The sequence below is a fragment of the Myxine glutinosa genome, chromosome 10 (assembly GCF_964187855.1).
Source record: "Myxine glutinosa chromosome 10, kmMyxGlut1.1, whole genome shotgun sequence".
Lineage (NCBI taxonomy): Eukaryota > Metazoa > Chordata > Myxini > Myxiniformes > Myxinidae > Myxine > Myxine glutinosa.
The window spans coordinates 119,471,675-119,490,566 of NC_136270.1; the positions used below are offsets into that span (position 1 = coordinate 119,471,675).

The 18,892-nt window shown below is 44.1% G+C and overlaps 1 protein-coding gene across 1 annotated transcript in view; it reads right to left on the reverse strand.

Moving 5' to 3' along the window:
- Positions 1 to 2,547: 2,547 nt before the first annotated feature.
- Positions 2,548 to 18,892, reverse strand: part of DHX30 (DExH-box helicase 30) — a 177,319-nt gene continuing 160,974 nt past the window's right edge. The window contains exons 15-21 of the mRNA XM_068126198.2: positions 15,331 to 15,412; positions 9,654 to 9,847; positions 9,359 to 9,539; positions 4,802 to 4,959; positions 4,595 to 4,698; positions 4,228 to 4,367; positions 2,548 to 3,542 (exon numbers count right to left, since the gene is read on the reverse strand). Of these exons, the coding sequence (XP_067982299.1) occupies positions 3,247 to 3,542; positions 4,228 to 4,367; positions 4,595 to 4,698; positions 4,802 to 4,959; positions 9,359 to 9,539; positions 9,654 to 9,847; positions 15,331 to 15,412 (1,155 nt within the window). The 3' untranslated portion in view covers positions 2,548 to 3,246. The remainder of the gene's footprint in view (positions 3,543 to 4,227; positions 4,368 to 4,594; positions 4,699 to 4,801; positions 4,960 to 9,358; positions 9,540 to 9,653; positions 9,848 to 15,330; positions 15,413 to 18,892) is intronic.

Genomic DNA, 18,892 nt, shown 5'->3' on the forward strand with positions numbered 1-18,892 from the left:
GTTCGTGAAGGACTTCCATGAAAATCGTACCCGTTCGCAAAAAAACGGGTACGTTCACGTATAGAAACATCGATCGTGGGTCCGTGGCGAATCTGCACATGGCGATCCGCGAAGTTCACGTTCAGAAAGTAGAAAGCATCACGGCCTGTCGTCATTGACTTGAACTCGATATCTCTTTTTAATTCCAAACAACATAACTCCAATCACAAATTAATCACAAAATAAACTTTTAACAACATTGTTAATGTTTCCTTCATTGTAAAAACTACCAAGTCAACAGTTAAAGGATTTTGAGCCGATAGGTGTTGCGGCCTCAGCAAGATCGATGGACAGCGATCTGTTGGTTTATACACCACCTAAATAGCTATGTGGAATTCTTTCATATAGAGATTAAACCCACGTCGTTTGAACTTTGGCCGAGGTCATTATTTACTTTTAATGATGTTTATATACGAATCAAAAAGAAGATAATTGGTTTTGGGTCGTTCTTTCCGCATATCTCGTGGGATTGTGAGCTTGAGAGACGACCGTGATGGCGGGGAGGGGGTTGGCATTCTCTCAAGCAGGGATTCAACCCATGTCCTTGTAAAAGGTCTTTGTCCGAGGTCACCGAGTCCGATCGGTGCAGCCATTCAGCGATTGGTGCAGTCGTTTGTGTGGCACCCGGGAAAATAATGTTACGCGGGAGTCCAAACCTGAAAATGCTGGAGGCCAAAGCTGAAATTGGAAAAACAATATACCCTATTTTACTCCAGGAGATCCCAGGATTACCCACGCAAAATATCGTTGCGATCGGTTCAGCCGTTTTTGCGATTCAGATTGTTTTGATTGAAAATCAGATTGATTTTCTGGGACTTTGTTGAAACGATTCACGCACTCGTTCTGCATCTGCTGCACTTGTGCTTGGTCAACTGGTACTTTTTTTTGTTTCTGACAACTTCCGGTCTCCTTAAACCCCTCGTACCACTCTGATACTAGTCCGCGATGGCGGATTCCTTGCATACATTGTACGGAAATTACGCTGAACTTGCTTGTCTGATCTCATCTCGATGAACCATTCGACGCATTAAGCTTTCTCCTGTGGAGTCGCCATTTTCCATGACATTAAACCACCAAACCTGAAAAGGTCTTTTTGGAACACCCTGTATAACATCATGTGAAAGTCGAGTCTTGAGTTGTCGAGGCTTCCGCTATGCTGAAAAAGGCTTGCATTGTTACCTCTCCAGCAAATGTCTTCTTCGACGCGTCTTCATCGTCTATCATTGCAACAGCCAATAGAGTACTTTCGACATCTTCAGCATAATACTATAATGGTTTATATACGTTTAAAAAAAGTATATAAACTCACACCTTGTAAGGTTGACTGGGGAAAGATTTTAGCCCAAGTCTTTCACAAACTGGATGGCCAGGCCTGATATTTGACTGAAGGTGATTTGGGCAGGAAATTGTATAATTTGTCCAAGATGCAGGTGATAACTTGCCTGCTCTTTGCGAAAGCCACCGAAGAATCTCAAACCAATGCGAGCAGATGGGACACCAACCTTCACATCGATCTGAGACGAGAAAACTCAAAGGAAGTACACAACCTCTGCAGCATGCTGTCAGACTCCTCATTACCTCAGCCACCAAAGGTAGATGGAGGTTATGTTTTCACCCCCAACTGTCTGTGAACAAGATATCAAAAATTTGTGGACAGATTAGGACGAAAATTGGCAGAGATGTAGCATATGTCACAAGGAAGAAACGATTCGATTTTGGTGACGATCCGGATTTGGATCCCGCTATTAGAATTTTTAAGTGATTCTTCACCATTGGGAGATTTGGCCAAAAACGATACATAGCAGGATATCTCAAAAAGTTGTGGACGGATTTGGACGAAACTTGGTGGACCGGTTGGGTGTCTGGCAAGGACGAATCGATTTGATTTTGGTGAAAATCTGAATATGGATTCGGATATGAGTTATTTAATTTTTAAGTGATTCTTCACCATTGAGGGATCGGGTGAAAAGCGATATACAACACATTTTAAAAAGTTATGGACGAGTTATGACTAAACTATGTGGACGAGTTGGTTCGGTGACGAGAACAAGCCGATTAGATTTTGGTTCAGGTGCGAATTGAGATCCGGCCTATCAGTGGGTACAAAACAAATTGTTCAGCCTGGCAGAGGTATGCGCTCTATCGAGTGCCGTTCTCGTCTTCAAGATGTTTTTCCATGCACGGTGTTCTAATAGCTGGAGCTTAGGAGTGTTCTCGGTGAGTACCAGACCTCCAGCAAAGGCATCTCATACATACACACACCCCTGTGCAAAATAGCTGAATTCAAATGCATTTTTGTACAGAGCTCAATGACACCAACCAGATCATGCTTTTGGAATTCTAGAGATGCACAATCGATTTTCTCCTGGGGTGGGACAGAATCGTTCCAGGTTGGCTCGTGAGATGAGGCATGGGGAACACGTGCATCAAATGGAGGTTTAAAAAAACGTTAAAAAAAGGCGTGGAGGTAAATAACATGAGTAAAGCTTGAGAGCTCAGTATCTACCATTTGTTTTGGACATCCAAAAGTTTTTAATCGATTACCTTTTCGTACGTGTAGGTGTGCGAGATTATTTAATTCAAATGTTAATCATCAAAATGTTTTGATGACAGGTAAAAAAAAAAGTTCCAAAATTATGACCTCTTTTTTTTGTTGTTGCATATGAAGAAACAGCATTATCACAAACATCATGGAACACGACCCACCAAAGCCAGGATGTTAAACTCCATCAGAGACACACAAACACCTTCCGTTTGTCACAGCGGTCAAAAGGTACTTGTTAATGCCTTTCAGCGAAAGGTAAAGTGCTCGGACAGTTTTCCACACAGCTCCAGGTGTGGACGAGGAATGCAACACGAGGAATTTCAAATCTCGTTCCCTTAGTCTTAAACACAAAATAAAAAGTGTCGTCTTCACACGCCCCGCCCGGAGTGGAGACAAAAAGCCAGTGCAAATGTTCCGATACGTTAAATAACCGAAGCATTGGGAACAGTGCATGAGCCATCTTGCAATCGAATAGTTTCGCGTCTCTGCATCTGCAACATGCGGTGCTCAAATTGTCCGAAGTAATGAAGATGGCTCAATATTCAAGAAAACTCAAATGAAGACACAGCGTTCCAGTGAGGTCGTCGGTGAAAGATTCCCCCCAATCCGCATGTAAAGACAACCAGATCGAGGCAAAACCTCAGTCTCGCTCGGTACGATTGCTAATTGGAGCAAAATCCTTCTTCCACCAGAATCGGCTTGTCTCCCGTATCGCAAGAATGAAGCCCCTCGCTAAATGACTGCTGTGGGGCATTGAGCACGGCGACCAGGAGCTGCAAGAGCGCGGTGTGGCGGGCACGAGCCGCAGGTGTTACAACAGGACCGTTGAGCCTTTCGACGAGCATGCGGCGCACGGCTTTGCGCAAACTACACAGCAGCTGTGTATCCGGTGGTGAAGCGCATAATCTCACGACAAAAGCTCCTTCGCCCAGTTCCAGCAACACTCCTTCCTGGGTCTCTGCGCAAGGACGGGCAAGTGCAAAGAAATGGGTCGAGACCCAAGAACATGTCGACCAAAGAGGAAACAGAGGAAACAACGACCAACGCAGCAAAACGAGTACGATACTAGCTAGCCACATGCATGCACTGGTATGTTATCATGGTAACCAATCTGACTAAGTGTACATGCTCATGTTATGGGCCAACCTTTGCGGTTGGAAAGCTTATTGCATAAATATGCGGTTGTGGTTGGAAAGGTTACTCCAGGTCTTCAAAACAGCTGTTCACCACCATCTCTCATCTTCCCCCATCCAAAACCTTGATCAACCCCATTATTACACCCGAAATCCACCTTCTTCAAATTCCGTTTTCTTTCCTGAAAGTCCCTGTAGTGTCCATCTTGTTTCTCCCGTGTACTGCGCCCATCCATCTCCCTTCCACAGATTTCCCGATGTTCCTGTTCTCCACTGTTGTTGTGCTTCCCTCTCTCTCCCCCTCATGTCTCCACTCCCTTTATTATATGTTCTATGTGTTAACTCTTACATAAGCCTCGACTTGGTATACAAAATAAAAAATAAAAAAAGTTGGTAAAAGTTTTCAAAACACTTTTGGAACCGGCAAGATCTCAGCACTTTTGACAAACTAAGCACAATGACATGGCAACAAAGGTCCAGTTTGTCCAAGGAGGTGTGCACCCATCTTACCTTGCAGAGAAAGTGGGGCATGGGTGAGCAGCAGCAGGGCGAGTGGGTTGATCATTGAGCAATCTCGAATGAATACTTGTCCGTTCGAACGGACTGCCGTGTGATACACGAGGTAACGAGAATGAAATACTTCCTCATTCCTGAAGTCAGACGAAAAAGGAAAACAGTTATTTTTTGGTCAGTGTGATGTATGTGGACTGGCGGGGGAGGGGAGAGGGAGGAGATGCTGATTTGGAATAAAAAGGGTAAATCATTGTAGGTCAATAGGGGTCATCTATATAGTAGGTATGCAAAATCGTGGAAGTTTTGACCCCTCCTCCCCAGCCTCCCCGAATGCTTACAACTTGTACAGGTCAACACAGCCCACCTGTTAATACTGCTACTGTGCAGGATGACATGGCCACTACGGGTACGGAAACTCAGGTCGTTAGGCCTGAACTTCTTGTTGCTGGTTAGAGCTCCACGCCTGATCTGCACACAACGCCACCCAAATAAATAAATAAATCGCCAGCACTATTGAGTAGAAACAGCAGTGAAACCTCACGGTTGATTTAGCGTCTAGCAGACAAACTACCTGGATGAGATTTGGATAAAGACCAGCGGTGAGCACACCCAGAACAAGCTCGTGCTCCTGACTCATCTTGTTGTATTCAGCATGAGGACTTAGGCAACTCTTTGTGTTGCCGACGAGTCCAGCCTCTTTCAGATTCTGCGCAAACTGCTGCATGAGACCTGCAAGACCACAATAATTATCGTCCATAAGTCATTGCACATGTGGCTTTATGTCAAAGAATGGAAAATCGCCCCCTATATATGAAGGAGGTGAGAGCCATGCTCTCTTTTAAAGTTAATCAGATGGGAGATGGTTTTAAGCCAATGGGAACATTTCCTTGTGGTGATAACTAGCATCCGCCAGAGGTCGTCGGTTGAAATCTTGCTGCAGGTAATAGCAGCAAGGATTTGGATTCTATGCATCTGGAAACAGACAACCAACATGTCTGCACAAGATCTGGTTAAAAACCCAGACCTCTCATCAATAGCCTTCAGGAAAGGGTTCCGTTTACAAAAGGTTTAGTTTGACAAGTTTCACTGGAAAAATCACACAAACAGCAAACCTTCGAAGTTTTATGGAGCGACACTACATTAAAAGCAGTGCATTCAATGGGGTGCATATACAGTGCCTTCAGAAAGTATTCACACCCCTCGACTTTTCCCACTTTGGTGTGTTACAGCAGGAATTTAAAATGGATTAAATTGAGATTCTTCATCACTGATCTACACACAATACCCCATAATGTCAAAGTGGAATTTTAAAATTTCCTTCTTCGAAATTTTTACAAAATAATAAAAAATGAAATACAGAAATATCTAATTTACTTAAGTATTCAACCCACTGAGTAAATACTTTGGAGAAGCGTCTTTGGTAGCGATTACAGCTTCGAGTCTTCTTGGGTATGTCTGTATCAGCTTTGCACATCTGGATTTGGGGAGTTTCTCCCATTCTTCTTGCAGATTTACTGGATTTGAAGCTCTGTCAAGTTGGATGGGGAGCGTCGGTGAACAGCAATCTTAAAGTCTTGGCACAGATTCTCAATGGGATTAAAGTCTGGCCTTTGCCTGGGCCACTCAATGACTTTCATGTTCTTGTTCTGAAGCCATTCCAATGTTGCCTTGGCTGTATGCTTGAGGTCATTGTCTTGGTGGTGTAAATCTTTGCAGTAGACTAAGGTCTTTTGCACTCTGAGGCAGGTTCTCCTCAAGGATTTGCCTGTATTTGGCTCCATTCATTGTTCCCTCTATCCTTACAAGTGTTCCAGTCGCTGCCGTTGAAAACCATCCCCATAGCATGATGCTGCCACCACCATGCGTCACGGTAGGGATGGTGTTAGATGGATGATGAGCTGTGCTCGGTTTCCGCCAGACTTAGCACTTTGGGAACATTTCCTTGTGGTGATAACTAGCATCCGCCAGAGGTCGCCGGTTTTGTATGCAGGCCAAAGAGTTCAATTTTTGTCTCATCTGACCACAGAGTATTTTGCCTCATGCTCTCAGTATTTCACGTGCCTTTTTGCAAACTCCAGGTGTGCCGTCATGGGCCTTTTTCTCAGGAGTGGCTTTTGTCTGGCCACTCTCCCATAAAGCCTACATTTGTGAAGTGCTGCAGAGACTGTTGTCCTTCCGATAGGTTCTCTCATCTCAGCCAAGGAACTCTGTAGTTCTGTCAAAGTGGTCATTGGGTTCTTGTTCACCTCCCTGACAAAGGTCTTTCTTGCCTTGTTGCTCAGTTTACGAACATTCGCTTGTCACAAGCTCCTCCTCCTTTTCAGCTGAACTCTCACAATCCTCTCAGAACTGTTCCTGCCTCTCAGAACTGTTCCTGCTTCTCTGAACGCACGGAACCGAGAGCAACTGGCTCCTCCCACTTCTCCCTTGACAATTCTCAATCCCTCCAGGCATTGGGCTCCACCCCCTTCAAGAGATGATCATAGCTCCACCACCTTATTGCCTGGCAGAATCCCATTGCTATCTACGCCGTTCTTCTCTGCTCTACAGAGCTGTAGCCCGGTGCACCCAGCAGATGTTTACAAGGAGGTATGTACACACATTTAATAAACCGAATCCCTAGCTATGTTGGTCATGGGTACTGTTAGCTAGGGTGATGGTTGATGGTTTGTTTTTACAGCGTAGCCCATAGGGCAAAGCAGTCTAGAACAGTGTTTGTCCATCCGTATGTATGTATGTATGTATGTATGCATGCATGTATGTATGTACATGTATGTATGTATGTATGTATGTCCCCTCAAACGTATACCAATCAGAGCTGAGGATCTGGTCACATGACAGGGTGATGAGATTACGTCCGATGTGATTACGGCAATACAGCCTACAACGGCTGACTCCACACTCCGGCATTTTGATTCCAACGGCGTTCAGGCCGAACATATCGTCGAACCTGTCATATATCACAATCACCATGCTCTACCTTTACGTTTTTCATTCAGTGTGAAACACAAACAAACCGATTGTTAAAATGATCATCAAATATCGAAAGCATAGTCATCTTCAATATATTAAAGTTGCAGCAGTTTTGTGTCAGGCCGTCATGCTACGTCATTACGTCTATGATGTCATTACGACGGCTGACTCAACCGACCGACTCAATATATTAAAGTTGCAGCAGTTTTGTGTCAGGCCGTCATGCTACGTCATTACGTCTATGATGTCATTACGACGGCTGACTCAACCGACCGACATTTTAATTTACTAGTACACCCGCTCACGCCGGGAGCGGCAGGAAGGGTCATTCCTCTTTGGGGTATATAGATTACAGTCGATCTATGGTCGGGTCTCAAGAACATTGGGTGTGTGTTCATTTACCAAGTTTCTTGTGGAGAGATCGCCATTGGGTTGAAGCATTCGAGCAAGCACTCCATTCAAAACAATTATGGAACGGCTGGCTTGGCAAGCGCTGGGTAGCTAGCTGCTGGGTAAATGAGCACACCTCCAACACTTGTGGGGTATATAGATTACAGTAGATCTTTGCTCAGTTCTGCAAGTAAAGCTTACCTCAGGGATGTCGGGATTCCTCCAAATTTCTTTGTTTAATGTTATAAGCAGCATTAGCGACTGTTTAAAAAGCTAATCATACGTGTTTGTGGTTTATAATCTTTTACAAGCCCAGCTACGCTGCTGTTAGACGTCCGGTCTTATTTTTGGGAAAATTGGGATGCCTCAAAGACCAAGGCCACCTAAGTTGAACAGAGAGATGGTGTGGGGTGGTCGTGAGTATTGTTAGCAAGGGTGACTGTTGATAGGGGATTGTGAGAGGATGATGGAGGGGAGGAAAGAGGATGGTGTGGGGTTGTGGGTATTGATAACTAGGATGACGGTTGAAGGGGGATTGTGAGGAGATGGTGGAGGGGGGGGGGGGGAGGGGGCGGGAGGGAAGAGGTAAGAGGTGAGTGTGGTTTGGTCATGGGTATTGTTCGCTCGGGTGACTGTTGTTTGGTTTTTTTTTCATGGAAAATTGAGATGCCTCAAAAACCAAGGCCACCTAAGTTGAACAGAGAGCCAGCAATATTACCAAAGTAAATCATCAAGAAATCCAAGTCAAATCAGTTGTATCAGCAGAAAATATCCTCAATAAGAGATGGCAGAAAATGTGTCGTACGCTTGGAATAAGATCGGCCATAGGGTCGCCCGTAGGGCGGGTACTCTGCGAGAGTATTAAACAAACAATTTCAAGTGGAACACCTCGCCGCCATTAGAGCATTCAAATGGCATCCAATGTGGCAATAAATGCGAGTTGTTGCTCCCAGCTTGCTGCTTCGATGACAGAGGACACTATTTGCATTTTTGTCGACTCCATATCTACCCTGTTTAGAATCCCGTGCAGGCACGAGCAATATGCTCGTAGTTATAATTATCACTATTATCATGTATACACAAAGAATTAAGTTAAGCACCCCTACACAACGAATTAAGGTAAGCACCCCCTAATATATATTCTTTGTGTATATGTATACATTGGCATATATTCTAAGGTATGTGAGATCAAATAATGATTGGTATGACATTGGCAATTATCCATTGATGAAATTGAGTGATCAAAGTGAAAAAAAGTGATTGGTTGAGTCAGTGATCCGATCACGTGGGTTCTACACACGTTATTGACGCAAAGATCGCTAGAGGTCTTCTCAGAACAATGACTGTACGTTAGAAAACATAAACGTCATCCACACTGTCCATGATGGACCTATAGCTCCATACTTAAATTGAGGTGAAAATATGCCTAAAATTCCCAAAAAATTTCACCTTAAATTATTCAGAATAAAATATTGAAAACGGCATGATTGTTATGTTTTTATGTGACCATAATATCACTTCTCCAGAAAATATAGCAATATCATGGGTATATTACACTGTTTTGACGACAACAAACTTGTAATGTGCGAGGTTGTAAAAAAACGGGGGGGGGTGCTTAACTTAATTCTTTGTGTATATTATAATGGTTATAATTATTATCATCATCATTAGAATTATTATTAGCATTATTATTATAAATAATATGCACGACACGACAAATTGCACGACAAATTTTAAATGGAAGGTCACAACGTCAGGCCCATACCTTTCACAAACCTTACAGCAGGTGGGTGAAGCAGCAGCCCCTGTGCAACATCATGCTGCTGTTGTATCCTGTTGAATCTGCTAAACCTCTCAAAGCCCAGTTCAGCTCTTTCCCAGGCTTCCATACCTAGCACATAGGCCAGGTGGTCACTGCGGCTATCCCGTACCAAGTTCCTTTTAACCTATGCACACATCATCCATAAATAAGGTAAAGTTTCAATGTGCAAAACCTCAGACATGCCTTGAAAATAAAAATAATACTATTTTGTTTTTTTAATACATTCAGCAGGCCTCACCTGGTTGAGGTTGGCACGCTCGCTAGGAACACTGCGGAACGGATCATTAGTGAGGCAGGCAACGATGGCGAGCAGAGGCTGAAGGCAGTGCAGGCTGGCGGCCAGTACCACAGCCTTCGCCAGGTGTGGTCCGGCTGCCACATGCGACACATGCCGCCCAAGGGCAGTCAGGTTCTCATTGTCATTGAACAGTTCTTAGAATTTGAAAAAAAAAACAAAAAAAAACAATAACGACAACAAAACGAGAATGAAGTTGACCTACTGGTAAGTCTTAAAAACATTTTAAAAACACCTAAATTCCCACTCACTGTGGGATGAACCGGGGGTCAAATCCAATTTTTAAAATACATCTTTCATGCATCCCCACATGTTGATTGCACATAAACAAAGTTTTATTTCAAAAATGTTCAAAATGTGCCCGTAATTGCATTTTTTGGTATTTGAACGTTTGACTTGGACCGAGGGCCACAGGAGGCGAGGCCAAAACGATACTGCTCTTGCACCTTCATGCCATGTGGTGATAACAACTACCAAGTTTGGGGAATTTATGCACAACCGTTTAGGATGAGATGGTGTGACGGACGGAAGGCTAGACAGAACCGATAACAATAAAGCGTGGGGATACAACAACAGGCATTTTAAAGGCCATTTTCCCTGCTAGAGCGGGGGTTAGCCTTGCGGTCCCCATGACATGACATGACATGACATGACATGGTCCCCATGACTTGCAGTCCCCAAGCATGACTTGCGGTCCTCTTATCCATGTCACCCTCCCCACGGTTATATCAGAGCGAGCTGATTCGTCACACGTTCAAAGATTGTTTAACCCCAATACGGAGCCGTTCAAAAAAATACATTATGCAATTTAAAAAAATAATTTATGTTATGCAACACTTGATTGCTGTGCGTTCTGATGGCCGTGTTTAAACATTACTATTTATTATTCGACATACGACTTGTGTGCAGAGGAGCTCTTGGTAGAGTGAAGAGAATAAGGGAGTTTTGTGTGAGGAGAACGGTGGTTCTAACTGCGTTTGTGAAGGGAGCGGTGGAGTTCTGAGAGGAGTTGAGAGGTGGAAAGCTTTAAGGAGGCCATCCTGCCTTCGTCCCTGGAGATGTCTTCGGCCTCCCCGATTGCCTGTGATCGTCCTGCCTGAACCCTAATCACCTTTTTGTCATCCAGTTGTCACCTCACCTTGCCCATCATCCTGCCCATCTCCAACACCAGATCCGTGCCCATCCTCCTACTGCCACCAAGGTGAAGAAGTGTCCAGGTGTGAGACAGTGCAGGTGTCCATTTACTTCTTCTTCTCATCGCCTGCTCCGTCCCCATCCTCATCGCCTGCTCCGTGCCCATCCTCTCAACCGCTGCCACCAGAGATAAGTCGCCATTTTGTGTCCCTCGCCCCGTCTGTGCTTGTGACTTGACGCCTTAGTTTTTATCGGATTTATTATATTTCATTGTATATAGTTATTGTCGATTTCATTCTCCGTTTATTTGTTCGGGATTAAACCCGTTTGATTTTATTCAAAGCTTTATCCCGGTGTGTACCCTGGTTAGAATAGGTACACCGTATCCCTGCGTGTCGTAAGAGGGTTGGCGTCAGGAAGGGCATCAGGCCATAAAAACATTGCCTCAAAAAGAGAACCATGACAATTACAACTACATGTGGGCAGGATACAGCCCGAAGTGGAGATCGGTTTCTGAGGTTTGGGACATGGAATGTAGGGACAATGACAGGGAGATCAGGAGAAGTGGTGGAAGTATTGATCAGAAGAAGAGTGACATATGTTGTGTGCAAGAGACGAGATGGAAGGGAAGTGGTGTGAGAATGGTGAAGGGCAGGCAAGGACAGAAATACAAGTTTGTGTGGCAAGGGTGCCCGGAGGGCGTGAATGGTGTTGGTGTCCTGTTTTCTGAGGAGTTTATAGACAGTGTGGTGAGTGTGACTAGAGTGAGTGATAGGTTGATGATGGTGAAAATGATGATTGGAAAGCTCTTGGTGAACGTCATCTCGGGATATGCTCCGCAGGTTGGTCGGAGCGATGAAGAGGACAAGTTCTGGTGTGCGACAGAGAAGCTGATGGAAAACGTGAAAGATGAGGAAGTTGTTGTGGTAGGAGGAGACCTAAATGGACATGTGGGAAGGAGTATGGACGGTTTTGAGGGAGTTCATGGGGGTTACGGATATGGTGTGAGAAATGGAGAAGGTGAAAGGATTTTGGAGTTTGCTGATGGAGCTGATTTGTTGATTTGTAATACTCAGTTCCAGAAAGAGGATAATAAGTTTGTTACATACACGTCAGGTGGGTCGACGACAACCGTCGACGACCTGATGGTGGGTAGGCGAGATAGGGGGCACCTCCGGGACACAAAGGTGATCCCGGGGGAGGAGGCTGTTTCACAGCACCACTTGGTTGTCTGCGACATAAGGGTGAAAGGTGCGAGGAGAGCTCGGCGGGTCAAGTACCAACCGAGAATGAAGGTGTGGAGGTTGAAAGAGGTGACAGTAAGGGATGCATTAAAAGAGAGGCTGAGTAGGGTAGAGGATGATGTGGTTGAGCTTGAACGTGGTTAGATGTCAATGAAAGATAGTCTGTTGGGAGCCGTTGGTGAGGTATGTGGATGGACAAAAGGACCACCGAGGCACTCGGAAACATGGTGGTGGGATGAGGAAGTTGGAAAGAGGATGGACGAGAGGAGGAAGAAGTTCAAGGAGTGGTAGAAGGCAAAGGGTACGGGAGCAGAAAAAGCAGAGCATGAAAGTTATAAGGCAGCCAAGAAGGCTGCAAAGAAAGAGGTAGCAAAGGCGCAGGAGGCATGTAGGAAAATGTTCGGAGAAAGCTTGGATTCGGAAGAGGGTCAGAGAGGGGTATTCAGGATTGCAAAGCAGACAGCGAAAGAGAGGTGTGATGTGATGGGGGTGAGTTGCTTGAAGGATGAGGTGGGACAAATCGTTGTTGACCCAGATGGAATTAAAGGAAGATGGAAAAGATATATGGAAATGCTGTTGGAGACAGAGAATGAATGGGATGGCAACAGAGAGTAACCCAGTTTTAGGACCGACAGAGAAGATAACTGAGAAGGAAGTTGAGGAAGCGATAAAAGCAATGAAGAGTAGAAAAGCGGGAAGGCCGACGGGAGTTGTGGGAGATATGTTGAAGGCAGCAGGAAGTTGGGGTGTGAAGAGAATGACAGAGATCTGTAATCTGGTGGTGAAAGAAGGCCGCATTCCAGTGGCTTGGGAACTGAGTACCCTCGTCCCTCTATACAAGGGGAAAGGTGACCCTCTGGAGTGTGGCTCGTACCGAGCGATAAAGTTATTGGAGCATGGAATGAAGGTATTGGAAAGGGTGTTGGAGAGGAGGATAAGGAAGAAAGTGAAGATCGACGAAATGCAGTTTGGATTTATGCCAGGAAGAGGAACTACAGGCACGCTCTTTATTGTGAGGCAGTTGCAGGAGAAGTACATGGAGAAGAGTAAGAAGTTGTTTCTTGGGTTTGTTGATCTGGAGAAAGCATTCGATAGGGTTCCACGCGAAGTATTGACATGGGCATTGAGGAAGTTAGGAGTGGAGGAATGGTTGATCAGAGTAGTGATGAATGAATGAATGAATATGAATGATCGTTTTAAGGCCATTTTCCCCGCTGGAGCGGGGGTTAGCCTTGCGTGCCCCATGACAATCATGGTTCCCTGTTTGAGGCAATGTTTTTATGGCCGGATGCCCTTCCTGATGCCAACCCTTGGTCGCCTCTTACGATGCGCAGGGATACGGTGTACCTATCCTAAACCGGGGTACACACCCCCGTGTTTGGATGAGGTTGTAGTGATGGTTGTACAAAGGAGGTTGGACAAAGGGTAGCGATGGTAATGGACAAAAGAGCGTGCACAGCTGTGAGGACGAAGGACGGGAACAGTGGTGAGTTTGAGGTGAAGGTGGGAGTGCATCAGGGGTCGGTACTAAGTCCGCTACTATTTGTAGCTGTGATGGAGGTGCTGGCTCGGAACGTAAAGGAGTGTTTACCGTGGGAGTTGTTGTATGCAGATGATCTGGTGCTGATTGCGGAAAGTATGGATGGACTGAAGGGAAAGATGAACAAGTGGAAGGAATGTATGGAGACAAAAGGTCTGAAGGTGAATATAGGAAAGACTAAGGTGATGGCAAGTGGTAAAGCATGTGGTGAGGTGGAAAGAACTGGGAAGTGGCCATGTGCTGTGTGCAGGAAGGGTGTCGGAGTGAACCCCATTCAGTGTACAATGTGCGCTGAGTGGGTTCATCAAAAATGTAGTGGTCTGAGAGGGTCATTAACCAGTGTGGCAGCTACATTCAAATGTGAGGTGTACACAGAGGGAGCTGCAGATGGAGGAAATGTTGAGTTGGATCTTGGAGATGGCGTGAAGCTGGAAGGTGTGAAAACATTTTGCTACCTCGGAGACATGCTCAATGGAGAAGGTGGATCAAACTCGGCAACGGTTGCAAGAGTGAGATGTGCATGGAAGAAGTTTCGGGAACTGAGTGGCGTGCTGATGAGGAGGGGAGTGTCGTTGAAGCTGAAGGGAAAGGTGTATGCTGCATGTGTGAGAAGTGTTATGATTTATGGGAGCGAGACATGGGTAATGAACGTAGAGCAGCAACGAAGGCTGGAAAGGGTGGAAATGCGAATGGTTCGGTGGATGTGGGGAGTATCGTTGAGTGAGAGGAAGACAAATGATTAATTGCGAAAGATGATGGGAATAGAGCCTGTGATTGATGCTGTGAAGAGGAACAGGTTGAGATGGTTTGGTCATGTGTTGAGGAAGGATGAAAGTGACTGGTTGAGAAGAGTATATATTAAAAAAAAAGTAGTGATGCACTCGTAGTAGTGAGATGTAGAAGATGGCCGTGAGAGTGAGAAGTGTAGTGAGATGTGTAGTAGTGAGATGTGTAGTGAGATGTGTGTGAGAAGTGTAGTGAGTGTAGTGTAGTGAGTGAAGTGAAGTGAGAAGAGTGATGGAAATAAATGTAGAAGGAAGTAGAGGACGGGGAAGACCGAGAAAGACTTGGCTAAAGATGGTGGAAGAAGAAATGCGGGCTAGGGGGTTAACAAGGAGAGATGCAGAAAATACGGCAAAATGGAGAAGATTGTCATGGGGATCGCAAGGCTAACCCCCACTCTCGCAGGGAAAATGGCCTTAAAATGCATGTTGTGTTGTTGTATACGACTTGATTTTTCAGGGTCCCTCACCATCAATAAGACTTGACCCAAACAAAGCCAATGGAAATCTGACGCAACAAACCTGAGCAGTGTATAATCAGCAGAAGCCTACAGGCCTAATGTGTTAGGCCCACCAGAAAACCAAGATGGCGGCCATATCATTTTGTTTTGGTGCTATGATATGTGGAATCAAGTGACAAATGTGGATGAGGTCTGGCAGCTGTCCACGCAATGGGTCCACATTTCAAAAATCGACAACAACAACAACAACAACGCAAAACTCTTGTCGAGCTGCGACATGTCCTCGTTAAAAATATCAGGAATTTCAACATCCAATTAATGGCCAAAAAGATGCAGATCTAGAGGTAACTCTGCGCAAAATTATTTGACTTCCACACGATGCCACCAGGTATCCTAATGTAACCACCTCCGCACAAGAGGTACTTTCAAGGTGAAAATCCATTTTTTTTAGGAACACACCGAGATCTTGCAGGTTGGTCACAGCCTCTTGCACCGCTCGCCGAGAAGGACGATCCAAGGCCTGGCTCAAGAACTCCCCAGCCTGGCAAAGTTACCCAATATTAGGCCCCACAACAATCCATGCTTATTTGTACTTTGTACTTCATCACCATTGCCTCAACGCATCTGATTGTAGTAGTGTAATAATGTTGCTTCTGGGACACCTCCGTTTAACATGGGAAATCCCTATCTAATGTCATTTACCCCCTTGTCTTTTTCAAAAATCATAAACACCTCTATTTCTCCCACCCTCATCTTTATGAACCTTTTGTCTGTAGTACCTATCCTTAATGTTGTTCATTAGACCACTCAAACACTACAAATATTTGTTTTCTCTTATAGACCTATCATCCTTCTTCTACATATCATCTGGCAGATTAATCTTTGACCCATTCACTTCCATATTGACCCTAAAGACCTCTATTTCTCTCACCCTGTTCTTTACGAACCTTCTAACCTTTTGACATGTTATCCTTATTCATTAGACCACTTAAACACCTGTGATCCTTCTGACCTTATGGACCTTTTAACCTTTTACTCTTAATATCATCTGGTGAATATAACCCACTCAAACAACGACCCTACAAATATTTGTTTATGTGTGGGAAATAATTTAATTCTCCTACAACTCTCCTCACCGTCTAATACATTAACAAAAAATATGTTTGAGTTTGGTTCTTTATTAAGATATTTTAACTGAGCTAAGATAAAATGGTAAACCTCCCTCAATGTTCTTATTTGAGCGCCTCCAGTGCCACATACCATTTTTTGGTAAGCTCCGCCCACTTTTTGGTAAACCACGCCCATTTTTTACTAAGCCCGCCCACTTTTTGTTAAGCCACGCCCACTTTTTACTAAGCCCCGCCCACTTTTGCTAAGCTCCTCCCACTTTTGCTAAGTCCCACCCACTTTATAAACTCTTCAGCATTGTATCATTTCCAGGTAATACATTACATCATTTTCAGGGAATTTCCATCACATCATTTCCAGTTAAGACACGCCCAGGGAATTTCCACAGGAAGACACACCCAGTCCTTATAAAAGGCACCGACCACACAGGCTTTTTCAAACACGCTTTCTGCTTCACTTGAGAATGGACTACTATGCCGAAATGGAATGGGATAACTTTGCTATTCCATGGAGTCCTACTACCTGTGTAGAACTCAACCTTCAGATTGATGAACTGGACTCGAACCTCTTATCAATGGAGGTAAGTTTGTTTATTTATTTATTTATTTATTTAATTTTTTTTTTTTTTTTTTTTTTTTTTTTTTTAAGATGAGACTCGTGTAAGAGTTAACAAAGTTTATTTTAATATTCATAGAGCTTGATTTATACAAATAAAAAATATTGTATTAAATTAATACATTGTTATTTTCTTTCACAGGAAATTGTATCTGAGATACGAAATGAAAATTCTGCTTTTAACACAACTTGGGATGAAGTTATTTTTTTGTTTGAAGACATTTTGAACAACCAAGACCCCCAGAACGAGTTCTACCTTGATGACCCAGCCAAAGAGTTATACCTTGGAGATCCACAAAATCCTGAAAAAGAGTTTTACCATGATGATACTTGTTGTGAGTTATCAAAACAAAACCCACTGAACAAGTTCTACCTTGATGAGCCAGAATACAAGTCATACATTGGAGACCCACAAATTTCTGAAAATTGGGAAAGGAGAGTTCTCCCTGATGGTCCGCAGTTATACTATGTGAGACACATCATAGAAACCCTAAAAAATTGGGCAAGGAGAGTTCTCCCTGATGGTCCGCAGTTATACTATGTGAGACACATCATAGAAACCCTAAAAAATTGTGAAATGGGAATTCTCCCTGATGGTCCGCAGTTATACTATGTGAGACACATCATAGAAACCCTAAAAAATTGGGCAAGGAGAGTTCTCCCTGATGGTCCGCAGTTATACTATGTGAGACACATCATAGAAACCCTAAAAAATTGGGCAAGGAGAGTTCTCCCTGATGGTCCGCAGTTATACTATGTGAGACACATCATAGAAACCCTAAAAAATTGGGCAAGGAGAGTTCTCCCTGATGGTCCGCAGTTATACTATGTGAGACACATCATAGAAACCCTAAAAAATTGTGAAATGGGAATTCTCCCTGATGGTCCGCAGTTATACTATGTGAGACACATCATAGAAACCCTAAAAAATTGGGAAAGGGAAGTTTTCCCTGATGGTCCGCAGTTATACTATGTGAGACTTATCACGGAAACCCCCAATATTTCTGAAAATTGTGGTTTTACCTTGGGGACTTGGAAAGATGGTTATATTTTTGGAGACTCGGAATGGGGGTTTTGTTTTGATGACTCGGAATGTGATACCTATCTTGGAGGCTCAACAGGAATGTGGTTATACCTTGGGAACTTGGAAAGTTGGTTTTATTTTGGAGACTCTACCTGTGGGGTTCCTCTTGGAGACTCTTTGGATTCTAAAGCAATGAACAATGTTCTTTATTTAATGACGCTTGATTTAAGCAATATCAAGAAAGTTCGAGGAAGAAAATGCTGGAAAATTCTTTCTTCCCATTTCTACTTCTTCAAACTTAAAAGCCTTGAAGGACAGAATTGGAGGAAGAGGAAAAAAAAAAAAGAAATACGTATTTAAAAAAGAAGAAAAGAAAGATTATGTTAGGGTTTGGGTGGGATTTTGAATGTGAGGGTTAGGGATGGGGTTGGGTTAGGGTTGGGATTTTGAATGTGAGGGTTAGGGTTGGGGTTGGGTTAGGGATGGGGTTGGGTTAGGGATGGGGTTGGGTTAGGGATGGGTTGGGTTAGGGTTGGGATTTTGAATGTGAGGGTTAGGGTTGGGGTTGGGTTAGGGATGGGATTGGGTTAGGGTTGGGATTTTGAATGTGAGGGTTAGGGATGGGTTGGGTTAGGGATGGGGTTGGGTTAGGGATGGGGTTGGGTTAGGGTTGGGGTTGGGTTAGGGATGGGGTTGGGTTAGGGATGGGGTTGGGTTAGGGATGGGGTTGGGTTAGGGATGGGGTTGGGTTAGGGATGGGGTTGGGTTAGGGATGGGGTTGGGTTAGGGCTTGGGTTGGGTTAGGGTTTGTATATTATTATGACTCACTCGCACATACACACACACACAAAAGTTAAGCCCCAACTAAAAAGTTGTGGGATTCTGTGTTTGGGGTTCACAGATTTAAAAACGTATCCCCATTATACACACACAAAAGTTAAGCCCCAACTAAAAAGTTGTGGGATTCTGTGTTTGGGGTTCACAGATTTAAAAACGTATCCCCATTATACACACACAAAAGTTAAGCCCCAACTAAAAAGTTGTGGGATTCTGTGTTTGGGGTTCACAGATTTAAAAACGTATCCCCATTATACACACACAAAAGTTAAGCCCCAACTAAAAAGTTGTGGGATTCTGTGTTTGGGGTTCACAGATTTAAAAACGTATCCCCATTATACACACACAAAAGTTAAGCCCCAACTAAAAAGTTGTGGGATTCTGTGTTTGGGGTTCACAGATATAAAAACGTATCCC